Raw genomic sequence first — 13,857 nt, forward strand, 5'->3', positions numbered from 1 at the left:
TATGTGCTTGCAGGAATGAATGTTTCAGGATTACTCTGACCATCATCTAACTGTAATGTATCTTTGTGGACTTTGCTTTTAAAAATGCTTTATCCCTGAGCTTGGGCACCAAGAAACTTTTCAGAGGCACAAGCCTGCTCTTGGTCTTACCATCAATTAAATAAAAAGGATAAAAAAAAAAAAAAGAAAAAAAACCAATCAAAACAAAACAACAAACAAACAAGCACCCACAAAGCTTTTAATCAGGTTAGTCATCATCATTGTCAATAACTATTATATCTACATCGTGATATGATGATCTCCAGTTACATCCATTTTCCAGAAATTGATGGAAATTAGCTTTTCTTTGCATTTGCTCTTGATGGGCACCTAGGCTGATTCTATAGCCCATCAACTGTAAATAGAGCTTTGGCAAAAGGGCGGTGCAGGTACCTCTATGGTGTGGGAATGTACCTACCTGTGGTATAGCTCGGTCAAGTGAAGGTCGGAATTGTAGTCTTTTGAGTACGCCCCTTGCTGGGTTCCATCCCCACCAGCAGAGTATGAGGTTCTCCCTCCCTCACCAGCGTTTTTTGTTATTTGTTTTCTTGATGATGACTACTCTGACTGGGATGAGAAAGAATATCGAGTTATGCAGTGCATGACCTGTGTTGTCTGAGGGTGTCACACACTGTATTTCATGTTTATTTTCATTGGTACTGCTTTATATAACTGTCCCTTTAGCCAGTTTACTGACTGGGTTGTTTGTTGTGCAATTTAGTTTTTGTGTTCTTTATGTGTTCTCAATATTAGTCCCCTCATGTATTACTAGGAAAGCATCCTTCTGCTATGTCAGCCATCTCTCTGTTCAAGTCACTGCCCTCTTCCCTACACAACCTTAGCTGTTTTCTTGGTATTGGTTTCTTAGTGACTCCAGACTTTTTTCAGTAGTTCTTGTCTATGTTCATACTTTTGAACCATTTCTTTTGATCTACCATTTCAGAGTTTCAGGTCTGGGTGGTTAAAGCTGTTGGTGCACTTTGGTTTATGTACAGGCTGAGAGGCAGGGATCTGGCTTCCTTCTTCCATGTATGAATACTCCGTTTCCTGAAGCATTTGTTGGAGAGTCTGTCTTTTCTCCAAAGAATGGAGAATGGAAAATAAGGTGTCTCTACATGGATTTGACTACAGCCCTCCCGCTCTGGTCACTGATATTTTTTTTTAATCAGTTCTGGTGCTTTTGAGCCAGCACCGTGTGTGTTGTTATTCTGGCTCTGTAGTATGGGTTGAGATTGTTTTTCTTTGGATCCCTGGAATAATTGTGCTTCCCATGCTTCCCCCGCCCTGTTGTTTCTTCATTTTCAGTGGAAAATGTCGCTGGAAGTCAGATAAGAATCGTGTAGGAGCTGTTGATCACGCATGCTTGGCGACGTATCCATTGTCATGATATTGATTCTGCCAATCCATGACCAAAAGCTAGGCAACTTGTAGTGTCCCCTCTATTTCTTTTTTCAGTGTCTTAAAATTGTCATTGTAGGGGTCTTCTATTTCCTTTGTCATTTTCTTTCTAAGTATTTTTTTCAGCTATTGTGGATGAGGGTTCACTGACTTTGTTTTATGTCAAGGTTTGTCATTGGTGTATAAAAAGCTATAAGCTTTTGAATGTTTTTTTTTTTTTTTATCCCACTGCTTTTTTTGGAAGTGTAACTGTTTCTAAGACTTTTCTGGTAGAATGGGTACTGGGCTAAATATGGATATGATTTTATTGTCTGCAATTACAGATAATTTGATTTCCTACTTCCTTATCTGTATTCCTTTCCTTTACTATTTTTCTTATTGCTCCAGCTAATTCTTAGAGGACTATCCTGAGTAAGACTGAAGGAAATGGACACAGAATTATTTTTAGGTTTTCCCTGCTTAGCCTAATGTTGGTTATTGGTTTGTCTTTACTATCTTGGGTTGTGATCCTTATAATTCTGTTCTCTACAGGCTTTTTATCAAGGAGTTATAGAGTTTTTCAGATCCCGTTTATGCAGGTATTGAGACAATCAGGCAATTTCTATTCTTAACTCTATTAATGTGCTCTATTGCTTTTATTGATTTGCTTACGTTCTACCAACTCTGCATCCTGCAATGATGCCAAGATGGCCATATGAATGATCTTTTGTGTGTGTACTTGAATTCAGTTTGCAAATATTTTGTTGAGAGTTGTTACATCTATGATCATCAGGGAAATCAATATATAATTTTATTTTTTGCTGTGCTTATAAACAATGTAACACTGGTTTCATAAGATGAATCTTTGGGTATTTCTATTTTATTTTAAAGGATTAAATTATTATTTATTCACTATTCTTATGTTAATGCTGTGGCACCATGCGAATGTAAGGTGAAAATCTAGGGGGATCTGTTCCCTCCTCCTAGCATGTGGTCCTAGAGGTCAAAACTAAGGCTGTGAGGCTCATTGGCAATGCCTTTACCCACAGAGCCTCCTGGTGGACAGCCGTCCCCACCGCTCCCTCATAATTTCTGGAATGGTTTGAGAAACACTGGTTTTACTTTGTTACATCAGCAGTAGTTTATCAGGTCCTAAGTTGTTTTCTTTTTAATTAACAGACTAATTATTTCTTTATTAATTACCAGGCTAATAATTACTTCTTCAGTTGCATGGCTTATTATGTAAGTTTTAATTTTTGATTTTTAAATTTTGGTTTTAAATTTGGTAGGCCATATATGTTTATGAATATATATATTTCATCTAAAAATTTCAATTTATTGGAATACAGGTTTGCAGAGCATTCCCCAATAATTTCTGAATTTTGTTGGTGTTCATTGTGAAATCTCATTTTTCATCTCTAATTCTATTAATTTGTATTCTCTCTCTCTGACTAGTTTGGATATGGATTTATTGATCATAATCTGATTCTTTTAAGAACTAACTCTATTGTTTCACAGATTCTTCATATTATTCACTTCCATTTCATTAATCTCTGCCTTCACCTTCATTATTTCTTTCTATCTATTGCTTTTATATTAAGTTGTTTTTTATTTCAAAGACTTTAACATAAATTCACTGAATTACTCATTTGAGAGTTCCCTGCTTTTCTTTTAAATTTTAACAGTTGTAGCTATCATCTTCTCTCTTAGAACCGCTTTAATCTCACGGCAGGATCTTTTGTGTTGTATTTTCATTCAAATATAAGAATTTTGAAAGCTTCCCTCAGATTTTTCAATGATCTGCCATTCATGAGGAGCAGGTCACCCCTAACAGTTTGTGAATTTTTTCCTATTGACTTCTAATTTAATTCCACTGGAATAAGATGAAAATCACAAAATTATTTTAATTGTTTTGTTTTTGTAAAAACTTGCTTTATGCCTTAAAATATGCTCTGTTTTATAGAATGCACTGTTACTTGCTGAGAAGAATGTATATTCTGCCGCACTAAGAGGAACACTCAGTACAGTTGATCTATAATGTCATGGGACACTTGGGTGTTTTGTTTTGATTTTTATTCTTTGGTCTGGATGACCCATCTATGGGTGAAAGTGGATTGGTGAAATCAACCCCGTTATTGTGATGGGGTCAATCTGTGCCTTTACATGCAGTAGTGTTCATAGAGTTGAATGTCACTGTTTAGCACAAGTGTGTTTAGAGCTATGATGTGCTTTAGATGGAGCGGCCTCTTTAGCAACATGAAGCAGCCTTCTTTAATTCAGCTGATTAATTTTGGTTTAAACTTCTTCCTCTCTGGCCATGATTCATACACTTGATTTTTGGATATTTTGTTATTATTGTTTTTCCTCTATCCTCTATCTATCTATCTATCTATCTATCTATCTATCTATCTATCTATCTATCTATTATCTATTTATCAACCAATCAAATTTGTCTACTTTATCTTTAAGACCTGATGTCCGTTCTTCCACTCAATCCACTCTATTGGTAACTGGTAAGGCTTAATTGCCTCCTCTCCTTGTTTCATTTACAAAATTTCAATTTGAATTTTTCCAGGTTTTCCATCTCTTTACTAAATTACTAAATTCCTCCCTCATATCCTGGGTTGACATTTTATTTCATCCGACTATCAGTGCTCTGAGTTCATTACTTTTCGTGCTTATTTTATGTTCTTGAACATTCTTTAATAATTCTTTTGAATTCTTTGTCTGGGACTTCATCGAGGTTACTCTCATTGGAGTCTATTTTTGTGAATTGGTAAGTTTTGAAGAAGTCAATTTTCCTTAACTCTTGTTTATCATGTATTTCTCAAGTGAGATCTGTGCTTCTGGGATCAGGGCGATGATTGGAATTTTAAAACTTGTTTGTGTTCTCTCAGTAGACATTCTTCAACCATTTCTTTTTTCATTAATTTGTTTACTTATTCACTCTCTTTACATCCTGATTGCATTTCTTTACATACCCCTCTCATCCCAGTCCCACTCTCACAAACACCCCCATTAACCCCACCTCTTTTCCTCAGAGAAGGAGAACACCCCATAGGTAACTGCCCTGGCTCTTCAAGCCACAGCAGGACTAGGTTCACCTTCACCCACTGAGGCCAGACAAGGCAGCCCAGCTAGGGGAAAGGAATTCAAAGGCAGGCAACAGTCAGAGACAACTGTTTCAATTGTCAGGGACCCACATGAAGACCAAGCTGCACATCTGCTACAAATGTGTAGTGGGCCTAGGTCTAGCCCCTGCATGCTCTTTGGTTGGTGGTGTAGTCTCTGTGAGCCCCAATGGACTCAGGTTAGTTGCCTCTGTAGGTCTTTTTACAGTGTCCTTGACCCCTCTGGATCTCTCAATCCTATCCCCCACTCTTCCATAAGACTTCCCAAGCTTTGCCTGATGTTTGGCTATGGGTCTCTGCATCTGTTTCCATCAGCTACTGGGTGGAGCCTCTCAGAGGACAGTTGTGCTAGGTTCCTGTCTGCAAGCAAAGCAGAGTATCTTTAATAGTGTCAGGGGTTGGCTCTCTCCTATGGGTTTGTTTTAAGTTTCCTGTTTGCATTTCTGTTCCTCTTCTCCATCTGTCTTTAGCTGGGCCTGTCTCACATACTTCTTTCATCTTAATTGCTCCCTCTCACAATGACTTTTCTGTCTTCTGCTGTTCTCCTGATGCTCCTGTAGTAACTGAGAGCCTTGGTCTGCTCCTCTCCCTCCATCCCTCAGTACCAGGCAGCTCAGTGTCCAGCATACTGTCCTTGTTACTTTACTTCTCAAAAGTTGTGGGAGTCGAGGGAGTTACTGTTTGTAATTCCTCATTATGTATTTTCATGGTGGCCTCATCCATCAGCTGTGGTGGTTATACTCCTGGAGGCTGGAGGGTGGAGATCATGCAATGGGCTGAGAAGTAACATGCTGTGATGCCCCAGTTCAGTAGGGAAGAGGAAACCTTAACTCTACTACAAGTCAGAACTGCTGAAACACTGTGGTAGCCTGCCGTAACAGCCAAAGTGTGCTAAAAATTGGCATAGAAAACAGGGTGAAGTTGTCCTAAGCACCTATAGGTGTATGTGTGTTGGGGTTGGAGCTGCATAGCCGGCAGAGTTCACAGCATATCGAGGTGCTTGCTAAGTGTGCCCATTCTTTACTAGTCTCAGTGCTGTGACAGAATATTTGGCAAAAGCCCTGTGAAGGTCAGGGCTACTTTGAGTCACAGTTGAGCGTACAGTCCACCCTTGTAGGTGGTGGTCACTTGGCATCCACAGTCTGGAAGCAGAGAGGTGAAAGCAGGTGCTCAACTTACTTCCTACTTTGTATAAGCCCATGCCTCCATTATCTCAAGGGACAGTGCCACTCAGATTTAAGACAGGATTTCCCACTTGAATGAAAATAATCTAGAAGCTCTCTTTCAGACATGACCAGAGATTTGTTTCCATGGTGATCCTAGATTCCCACCTGGTTGATTTCAATATGAACAGGTACAGAGGAAAAGACAATATGGCATTGAAGGGCATGTGAGAGTTGGTTAGGAAAAGGTTTGCATCTTGTTAGTGAACATGTACTTAGATAAGGAGCACTGGAACATTACATATGTTAAAGCCATTCTAATGTAGCCTCACATGAAACCCAGGAAATGCTTTATTTGAAATTGGAGGACAAATAATCTTTGTTGTTAACTGGCAGAACACTTGATGGACCTGTGTCTAGGCCTGTGTGTAGGTTTGTGGAAGTGGAAGAACAGAGGCAGAGGAAGTTAGGTTACCTGTTCCAGTGACAGAGCTGATATTGGGGGAGGTGGACCAAGCAGCATCAGGAGTCTTAACAGCTTTCTATCCCTAACCCCTCCCAAAGGAAGACAGGGTGAGGGGGTCCGGGGTGGGGAGTGGGTTGGGAAAGACTGCTGTAGGCTGGGGAAATGAACTCCTCCTTGGGCTCCAGCAGGGATTATTGCCTTCAGAAGGAGCTCCCAGCCCTGCCTGTCACCTTGTTTGGGAGGTTCCCACTTTAGAATTTGGAAGAGCTGGCATGTTACTTGTTGCTCATCTCTCAGAACCCTGAATGCAATTTTAATTAATTAATGCATTTGAACATGCAGGCATGCATGAGATCTTGGTCGCCAAGCTTGTGTGCAAGCACCTATAAGGACTGAACCACAAAGACACTGGACTGGACAGTGTTATTGGGTGAATTAGACTACGGTATTGGTAGAGATCAAACGTGAGTTCACATAGGCACATGTGGTCTGTACATGCACATCTCTGGCTGGCTTGGGACTTTCTAATACAGTAGCGTCTCTGCACCCTCCCTTACAGAATGATCTAAAAATATCAGCAATCTCAATAAATGTTGGTGACTAATGACGGTGATTGTGCTTCTGCTTTGCTTCAGATTTCTATGGGACATACTGTTTGGGGCCAGATGGAGGAACTGTTTGGAACTGCTGAGTTTCGTTTCTATAGATCCCTGTTTATACATCCTGCCTGGTGGGTGGTGAGGGTTCCGGGATATGTGCTGAAAAGCCGCATCTGGGAAAGCAGGGCTCACAGTGACTCAGCATCAGGCTCTGAAGGAAGCGGGCTGTGCGTGGAAGCTGGGAAGCAATCCAGCACAAACACAAACACAGCATGCTTTGTTTCCTCTTGGGCACTCTTCCAGTCTCTGAATTCAGAGAGCAGACCTTCTGCACCAGGAACCTGGGGTTACCCGTCATTTAAAAAAAAAGAGAAAGAAAGAAAGCCAGACTCGTCTGGACAGTGATCAGTGATTGGTAGGCTCTAGGTGAATGGCATGACCTTTTAATGGAGTGATTCAAATGGGGTCAGTGATGGACAGTGAGCAAGAGAGATCACAGGTCAGCAACAGACTGACACTGAAAGTCAGCTATGACAACTGATACAGACAAAGGGAAGGAAGGAGTCTGGTCACCACACCCAAGTCAGGTACCCTTTTCTCACCCATTGCAGAAAACAAAATCTGAAAATGTGCAGTGAAAGTGGATGAAACAAAGCTCTGCTAACCCCTGTTTGTGCTCTGGTCAGTTGATCTCTTATTAGCTGGGCTGATGTTGAGACCTTGTGTTGTCATGTACAGATGTCACTCTTCAGAACTACAAAATGGAGTTACACAGACACAGACACAGACACACACACACACACACGTATAATTTTGTGTTGGGCCACATGTGGCTCAGTAGAAGCAAAGGCTCATTAGAAACAATGGAGGGCTATGGGCCCATGCCAAACACACATAAAGAGTAAGACCACAGTCTTGTTTGTACAGACTGGGATGGGTTCTCTAGAAACCGAGTTTTGCTGAGCAGAACGAAGCTGACATTTTAAATTATCTATTGAAAAATTGACCATTGAGCTAGGTGTGTACATCACTCACTAGATACAACTTCTTATCAATTAATTAATTAGTCTACATTTCTAGGTCAAATACAAACCTATTCAGTCATTGTCTGAAAATGCAATCGTGAATGCTGGGTGAGCCTGGAGGGTATGGTGTGTCTGCCAAGTTATCACAACTGGCTGTGTGACACTGGATAGTGGTTGCAGAAGGACTTTTTTTACAGGCAAAACCCCAACCAGGGACGCACATTTTTCCCTAAATAGGAATGGATAGAAAATGGATGAGTATAAAAATGTCCAGCTTGCTCTCCTAAAGCCTCAGTCATACTGAGGGTGGGCCATCTTCTACATGTTTCCCCTCCTGCCTCAGTGGGACTGGGGAGCATCCTGCACACACACTCCTCTGGAGGGAGCTAAGAAAACAGAGGAAGACTATAATTGGGTGGTACTGAAGGTGACTGGCCATTGGTATTAGAACCTAAATATTTAGCAAGTTATGAAGCCTGAATTAGAAGAAGGGCTGCTTTGTTCATCAATAGTGAGTGAGCTCTTGTCTTCCCCAACTTTTTAACTTCACTTTATTTAATCAGGGTCTCAACACTCCTCTCTATTACAAAAGTATTGGTTTTTATTTTTTTAAACGTGGATCTGCAAGACAGATAGAAGACTATCTATGAGATTCTTGTAATGATTTATCTTAAGAATCTGTGAGTTGTGAAATCTGGATTGTTAGGACTAAGAGGCACCTGCTCACCTTTTTGGAAATGAAGAGCTGAAAAGAGATTCTGAGATTCAGAAAGGGTAAGGGATAGGAGGCTGACCTTTCAGAGACAGGAAACCTTTGATGAACTGTAGGACACCAAGACAGTTTGTTTAAAAGATGGCTTCAAAGCATTATCCGGGGTGGGTTTTGTGTGTGCCTCGGTGAGACTCTTGGGTTGTCTTTTTACATAAACCCAGGGAAAGAATGGTTTCTGCAGTTGTTCCTGTCTGTAGCCTTCGTGTGGCACCTTGGCTTCTGGGCTTTGTTACAGCTTTTCAGTCTTTGTGTGTGTGTGTGTGGGGGGGGGGGGATTAAACTTTCCTGACCATTTGGCAGCATGGAACTTTTCTGAGATGGGTTGTTAAGGAGAAGAGAGACAGGAAAAGGTCACCACACAATCTCCACACAATTAAGGTCTTGCAAATAGCTAAATAAAATCCCTGTTAACATTCTCTCCAGTCTATGAGTCCTTACTCTAGTGTCAGAAGAAGCTAAGAAGCAGCTGTTCAAGTGTTCAAATCCTTGCTGCATTTTATGCATTTTTTAAAGGACAGGACTGTGGTAAGGCTTGATGTATACATACATATGGTACACATCCAACCCATATATGCGTGTTCATATACATATATATGTATATGTATATATATGAACATATATATGCCTGCATGTTCATACATGTAAGTATGTGCATACTTTTTAAGGTACATGATAAAATTAGGTTTAAAGAGCATAAGCAGTTTCCAGTTTTCAAGCATGAATTGTAGACTGAGCACAAGCATGTATTAAGGTACAGTATGTAGCCAAGAGTTCAGTTTGTCCTAAGGTGAGAGAGTCTTATTAAATAGATCAGGCTGTTCTCCAACCGAAATCCTCCTGCTTCTGTGTCTCGAGAGGAATATTGGGATCTTAGATGTGTGTCACTACATCTGGCTTCCTTTAATTCTTAAAATGTCCTAAAAATCTAAGATACTCCATACATTAAAGTTTTGGTACTAGACACTGGTCTAATGAAGCTGTCTAGATGAATATGAGTAAGTTGAGAAGTCAAAAATGTTAGGGCATAAGTTAGGACTTTCTGTTAATATGAAAAAAAATCCCACAGAAAATGGTATCTTTATTTCTTCAGGACATTTACAGGTTAAGATCCCAGCAGACAACATCAGGAGGATTGTTTAGAATCAAGGGGTGCACTTGGTCTTCAGAGCCAGAGGGGGAGGAGGGCTAGTGAGGAATCCTCCATTGTGGAATCAGAGATGTAACATGGGGCTTCCTGATGTGGAGGAAGGGTCACATAGAAGCCAGAGGCACACCAGGGGATGCTTTCTGAGGATGCACTTGAGTGTCAGCAGTTCCCAGCCCCCTGGCAGATGGAGGATGCCCCCCAAAGTGTCTCCTGCTGGCAGGAGAGAAGCATGAGGTGTGAGGTGTCTGGGTTTAGGGTTCACAGGAGAAGCAGAGGAATGCTGAAGCAGCTGTTGCTTCCTTGTCATCCCCACTGCTAAGATCTCTCTGACCTTTCACCCACGTTTTAAGTGCTCATTTCTGGTTTTCTCTTTTGTTTAACCCAAACCAAGAGGGTCCCGTGCCTCTCACTAGAAGACCTGGAACACACAGCCTCTCAGCTGACTGTTGTACCTGTCTTCAAATGCATCGTTGGCTGTCAGCTGTTAAATCTGTCTACAAATGCTTGCTTAGGCAGTGTTGCCAAAAATGGCCTTGGTTATCAAGCAACCCTCATAAAACCTTAATGGTTTCTCCTTTCTGTTTCAGATTACTTGCAACATATAATAGCCTTACGGATAAACACCTGGCTGGGTATTTTAACAATACCAGGATCAGGCGGCACCTCCTAAGATCCGGGCTGGTAAGACTGCTCTGAGTTCTGGTCACTTTCTTCTTTAATTAAGTCCCCAAATTCCCAACCTTTCTTCAGATTCCCTTTGAGTCTGTGACATCTTTTTCTCCTTACTAATTCGGAAAAATTACTTCCCTTTTAACTTCTGATTTATTTATTTGGAGCTCTTTCTAAACAAAGGAGAGAGGTTACAATGGCTACCAAGGAAACATAAATTATTGACAAATTCCCTGAGGGATTTCAACAGCAGCGTAGTTGACTTGTTTATTTATTCATTCATTAGCACACAGTCTATGGACCAGACACTGTTAAAGAGTAAGGAGGACAGAGAAGACTATTGTTTTAGAAGAAAAATATTGTTTTTAATACTCACAGAATATGGTGTGGCAAATATAAATAGTTGGCTTCCTTTTCTGTCTATTTCTTTTTCTTTTTTTTCTTTTTTGAACTTTCATTTCCCTGTGATGGTTTATTGATACCTTAGTGCCTTCCATCAGCTTCAAAGCCCTTTTTCCCCCACACAGTTTCCGCTCCTTTAAATGTGTATTCCGTGGAAAAATCTAACTCAAAAAACCCTATGGTTTTCCATTGAAAGAGAAGGGGTGTGGCTCTAGCCTGGGTTGGCTGTTTCCTTTCTTAAAGTACAGCCTTGTTTTGATGTTGAAAGAACTGTATTGTGCTTCTAATTGTTGTTTGTGTGCTTGGCACTGGCTAGGTGGAGCTCAGGAGAAAGTTCCTTGCAGCCTCTGGGGGCATTGTTATCAGAAGGGTGAGGTGAAACCTGGCTCTGCCAGGAATAAGACTTGCAGGTATACCACTTGCAGCCCAACTTCCTCAATTGTGAAATGAAGGTAACCCTCCACCCCCAAGCCCCCACACCCCCACTATCACCATGCCTGTTACTGTTAGGGACCTGCAGTGAGTCACCGTGTAATCCCTGTGTGACTATGAACGCTGTGAGCTTCCTGCTCATTGGGCAGGGCTCTTGTGTCTACTTAACACCATCCTTAAGCATGCAATGAACACTGTTACAAGTATGACAAGTCAGGTAAGGACAGCATGGCTCCTTGCTCTAAAGAAATGGATCCAGGAAGAGGCCTGCAGCCTGCCAGGCTCACATCACACAGAAACTACTTAGAAGATGTGAGTTTGAAACTCACCCCAGACCTGTGGGATTTGCTGTTTCTCGATCCCTCTGGGGGGATTTATACCCACTTCACTCAGAGTGTGAGCTCTGTGACTCTCCAGGAGCTTCCAGCCTAACTGGGGAGAGAAGACAATCCCAGAGACAGATAACGATGACAAACAAGCCAACTGCCAAGGAGATATAGGAATGGCAGTCAGGAAGGCCTAACTCTAGACACTTCGCAGTGACACGAAGTCGGTGCATTCTAGACACCCTAAGTGGGTTATCTGAAGTAATAGGAAGCAACAACAGTATAAAATTACAGCTAAAATTGAAGAAGGAAACGAAGAACATGAATGTGGGGTCTGGAAAGATGGCTTCCTGTTAAGACCATGCACCTGAGCACACAGAACAGCTTATAACTTCCAGCAACTTCAGCTCCAGGGCATTCAACAGCTGCTGCCTTGGCTGGCATTCTCAGTCAAATGCACATAGGCGCGAGCACACACACACACACACACACACACACACACACACACACACACATGCACCTAAACATAAGAAAGGGAATGTAAAGGTGGTTTGTACTTAAACTTAACAGGAGCATGTTGATGGGAGGTAGAGCTGTCCAGCAGCTCTTACAGGGAGCTCAGAGGACAACAGCAGATAGGGACAGAGTCAAGACAAGCAAAGAGTGAGGGTCAGAAATCCACACTCTGGGACACATAGTAGTGATCCCTGCTGTGACCAATATATATATATATATTAAGGCCTCTGCACACTTCCCTGTAATTTGTAAAATTCTAAATCATAGCAAATTAAATTATGTTTTGGGGCTGCAAAGTGGAGGGAGCAAAGAGAGTCAATGAAACCAATTATTTCTCAAGACAAACCAAAGGCTTCCTCAGTGGCTTGCTTGCCTAGCCCCCGCCAGGGTTTCTGGGGAGTCCGCAGGCCTGCTCTCCTGAGCTCTTTCAAGGCAGCACCTCCTCTTCCCAGGGTGCTTTCAGAGACTGAAAAGAACACCTGGGTTCCGTCACTGGAAAATTGTTACTCTAATGAAAACCTTGTTTTAAACGTCAAGTGTACCACCTGTGTGTGTTTTCACACTGACAGGTAAGAGAGACTTCCTTTTTCCTTTCTGCTTGATGAAATATTCATTAAAAGCAGAAGTTCATTAGTGACAATGGTATTCTCCTTAGGCTTTGAAAAGGCCATTTTCCTCTCTCTCTCTCTCTCTCTCTCTCTCTCTCTCTCTCTCTCTCTCTCTCTCTCCCTCCCTCCCTCCCTCTCTCTCCTTTCTCTCCCTCTCTCTCCCTCTCTCTCCTTTCTCTCCCTCTCTCTCCTTTCTCTCCCTCTCTCTCCCCCTCTCTCCTCTCCCTCCCCTTTCTTTGTTTCTCTCTCCTCCCTCCCCCATTCCTCTCTCCCTTGGCCTTTCTTGGTACCTAACAACACATGGTGCTACTTTGTATTTCTTTGTGAGTTTTACTTATCTATTCACACTTTTTATTCTCTCACCACAGATCACGAGAAGTGGGAGGATACTTTCTGAAAAGGAATACAAAGTTAACAACATGAAGCAGGATCACCAAAAATACATCCGAGAGTGCTTAGCCCGGGCCATTTTCCACAAGGTCCTAGATATGGAGGTGCGCCTTTCCTCCCTCTGTATGCTAGACTGGGTAACTCTTCTAAACAACAAAGGAATGGACCAAGGGAAACTGGCCTGTTCCTAAGTATCTAGGAGCCCCGACTCTCAAGTTTTTCCTCCTTTTTAGTTCAGAAGAAATATGGACATGATTATAAAGTTTGTGATATTTAATTTTCTAAATGTAGATTCTTTTAATCCACAATGGCTACCCAGCCCTCACCATCTGTACCTTAATTTCCATTCGCTAAAAAAAGTGACATCTGTTTAAATATCAGTAATTCCAGTGCCATGAATTATCCCAGACCTGTTATTCTTTTAAGGCTCTGTAGCTCAGCCGTATGTTAAGTTTCACAGAATAGGCATTGAAACATCTGCTGTCCCTCCTACTCTAGGACACATTGGTCAGCACGGATTTACAGGCTGAGCATAACACGTTTTGTGGAATCTGACATTGCACTTTTAGTGGGATATGAAGCTAACCTGATAAATTTTTGCAGCTTTGCGCCACAAAACGGTGGTTTCAATCGTTAAACACCATTTAGTCTTTGTGAAAAAGGACACCACTCCTTGGCACATTCACACAGCAGTAAATCAGAGAAGCGGCTTGGAAAATCTATGACTTGTGGGTGCGTTAACATTTTTTAAACAAATGCAGATAAACTATCAGTAAACCTGCAACAAGTTTAGTA

General features: G+C 41.6%; 1 protein-coding gene across 1 annotated transcript in view; it reads left to right on the forward strand.

Annotated features, from left to right (window-relative positions):
- Erich3 (glutamate rich 3) overlaps window positions 1-13,857 on the forward strand; it is a 102,283-nt gene that overhangs the window by 21,851 nt on the left and 66,575 nt on the right. Inside the window, 2 exon segments of the mRNA XM_029475551.1 lie at window positions 10,307-10,400; window positions 13,041-13,166. Coding sequence (XP_029331411.1) covers window positions 10,307-10,400; window positions 13,041-13,166 — 220 coding nt within the window.

The sequence above is a fragment of the Mus caroli genome, chromosome 3 (genome assembly GCF_900094665.2).
Source record: "Mus caroli chromosome 3, CAROLI_EIJ_v1.1, whole genome shotgun sequence".
In the NCBI taxonomy this organism is placed as follows: Eukaryota; Metazoa; Chordata; class Mammalia; order Rodentia; family Muridae; genus Mus; species Mus caroli.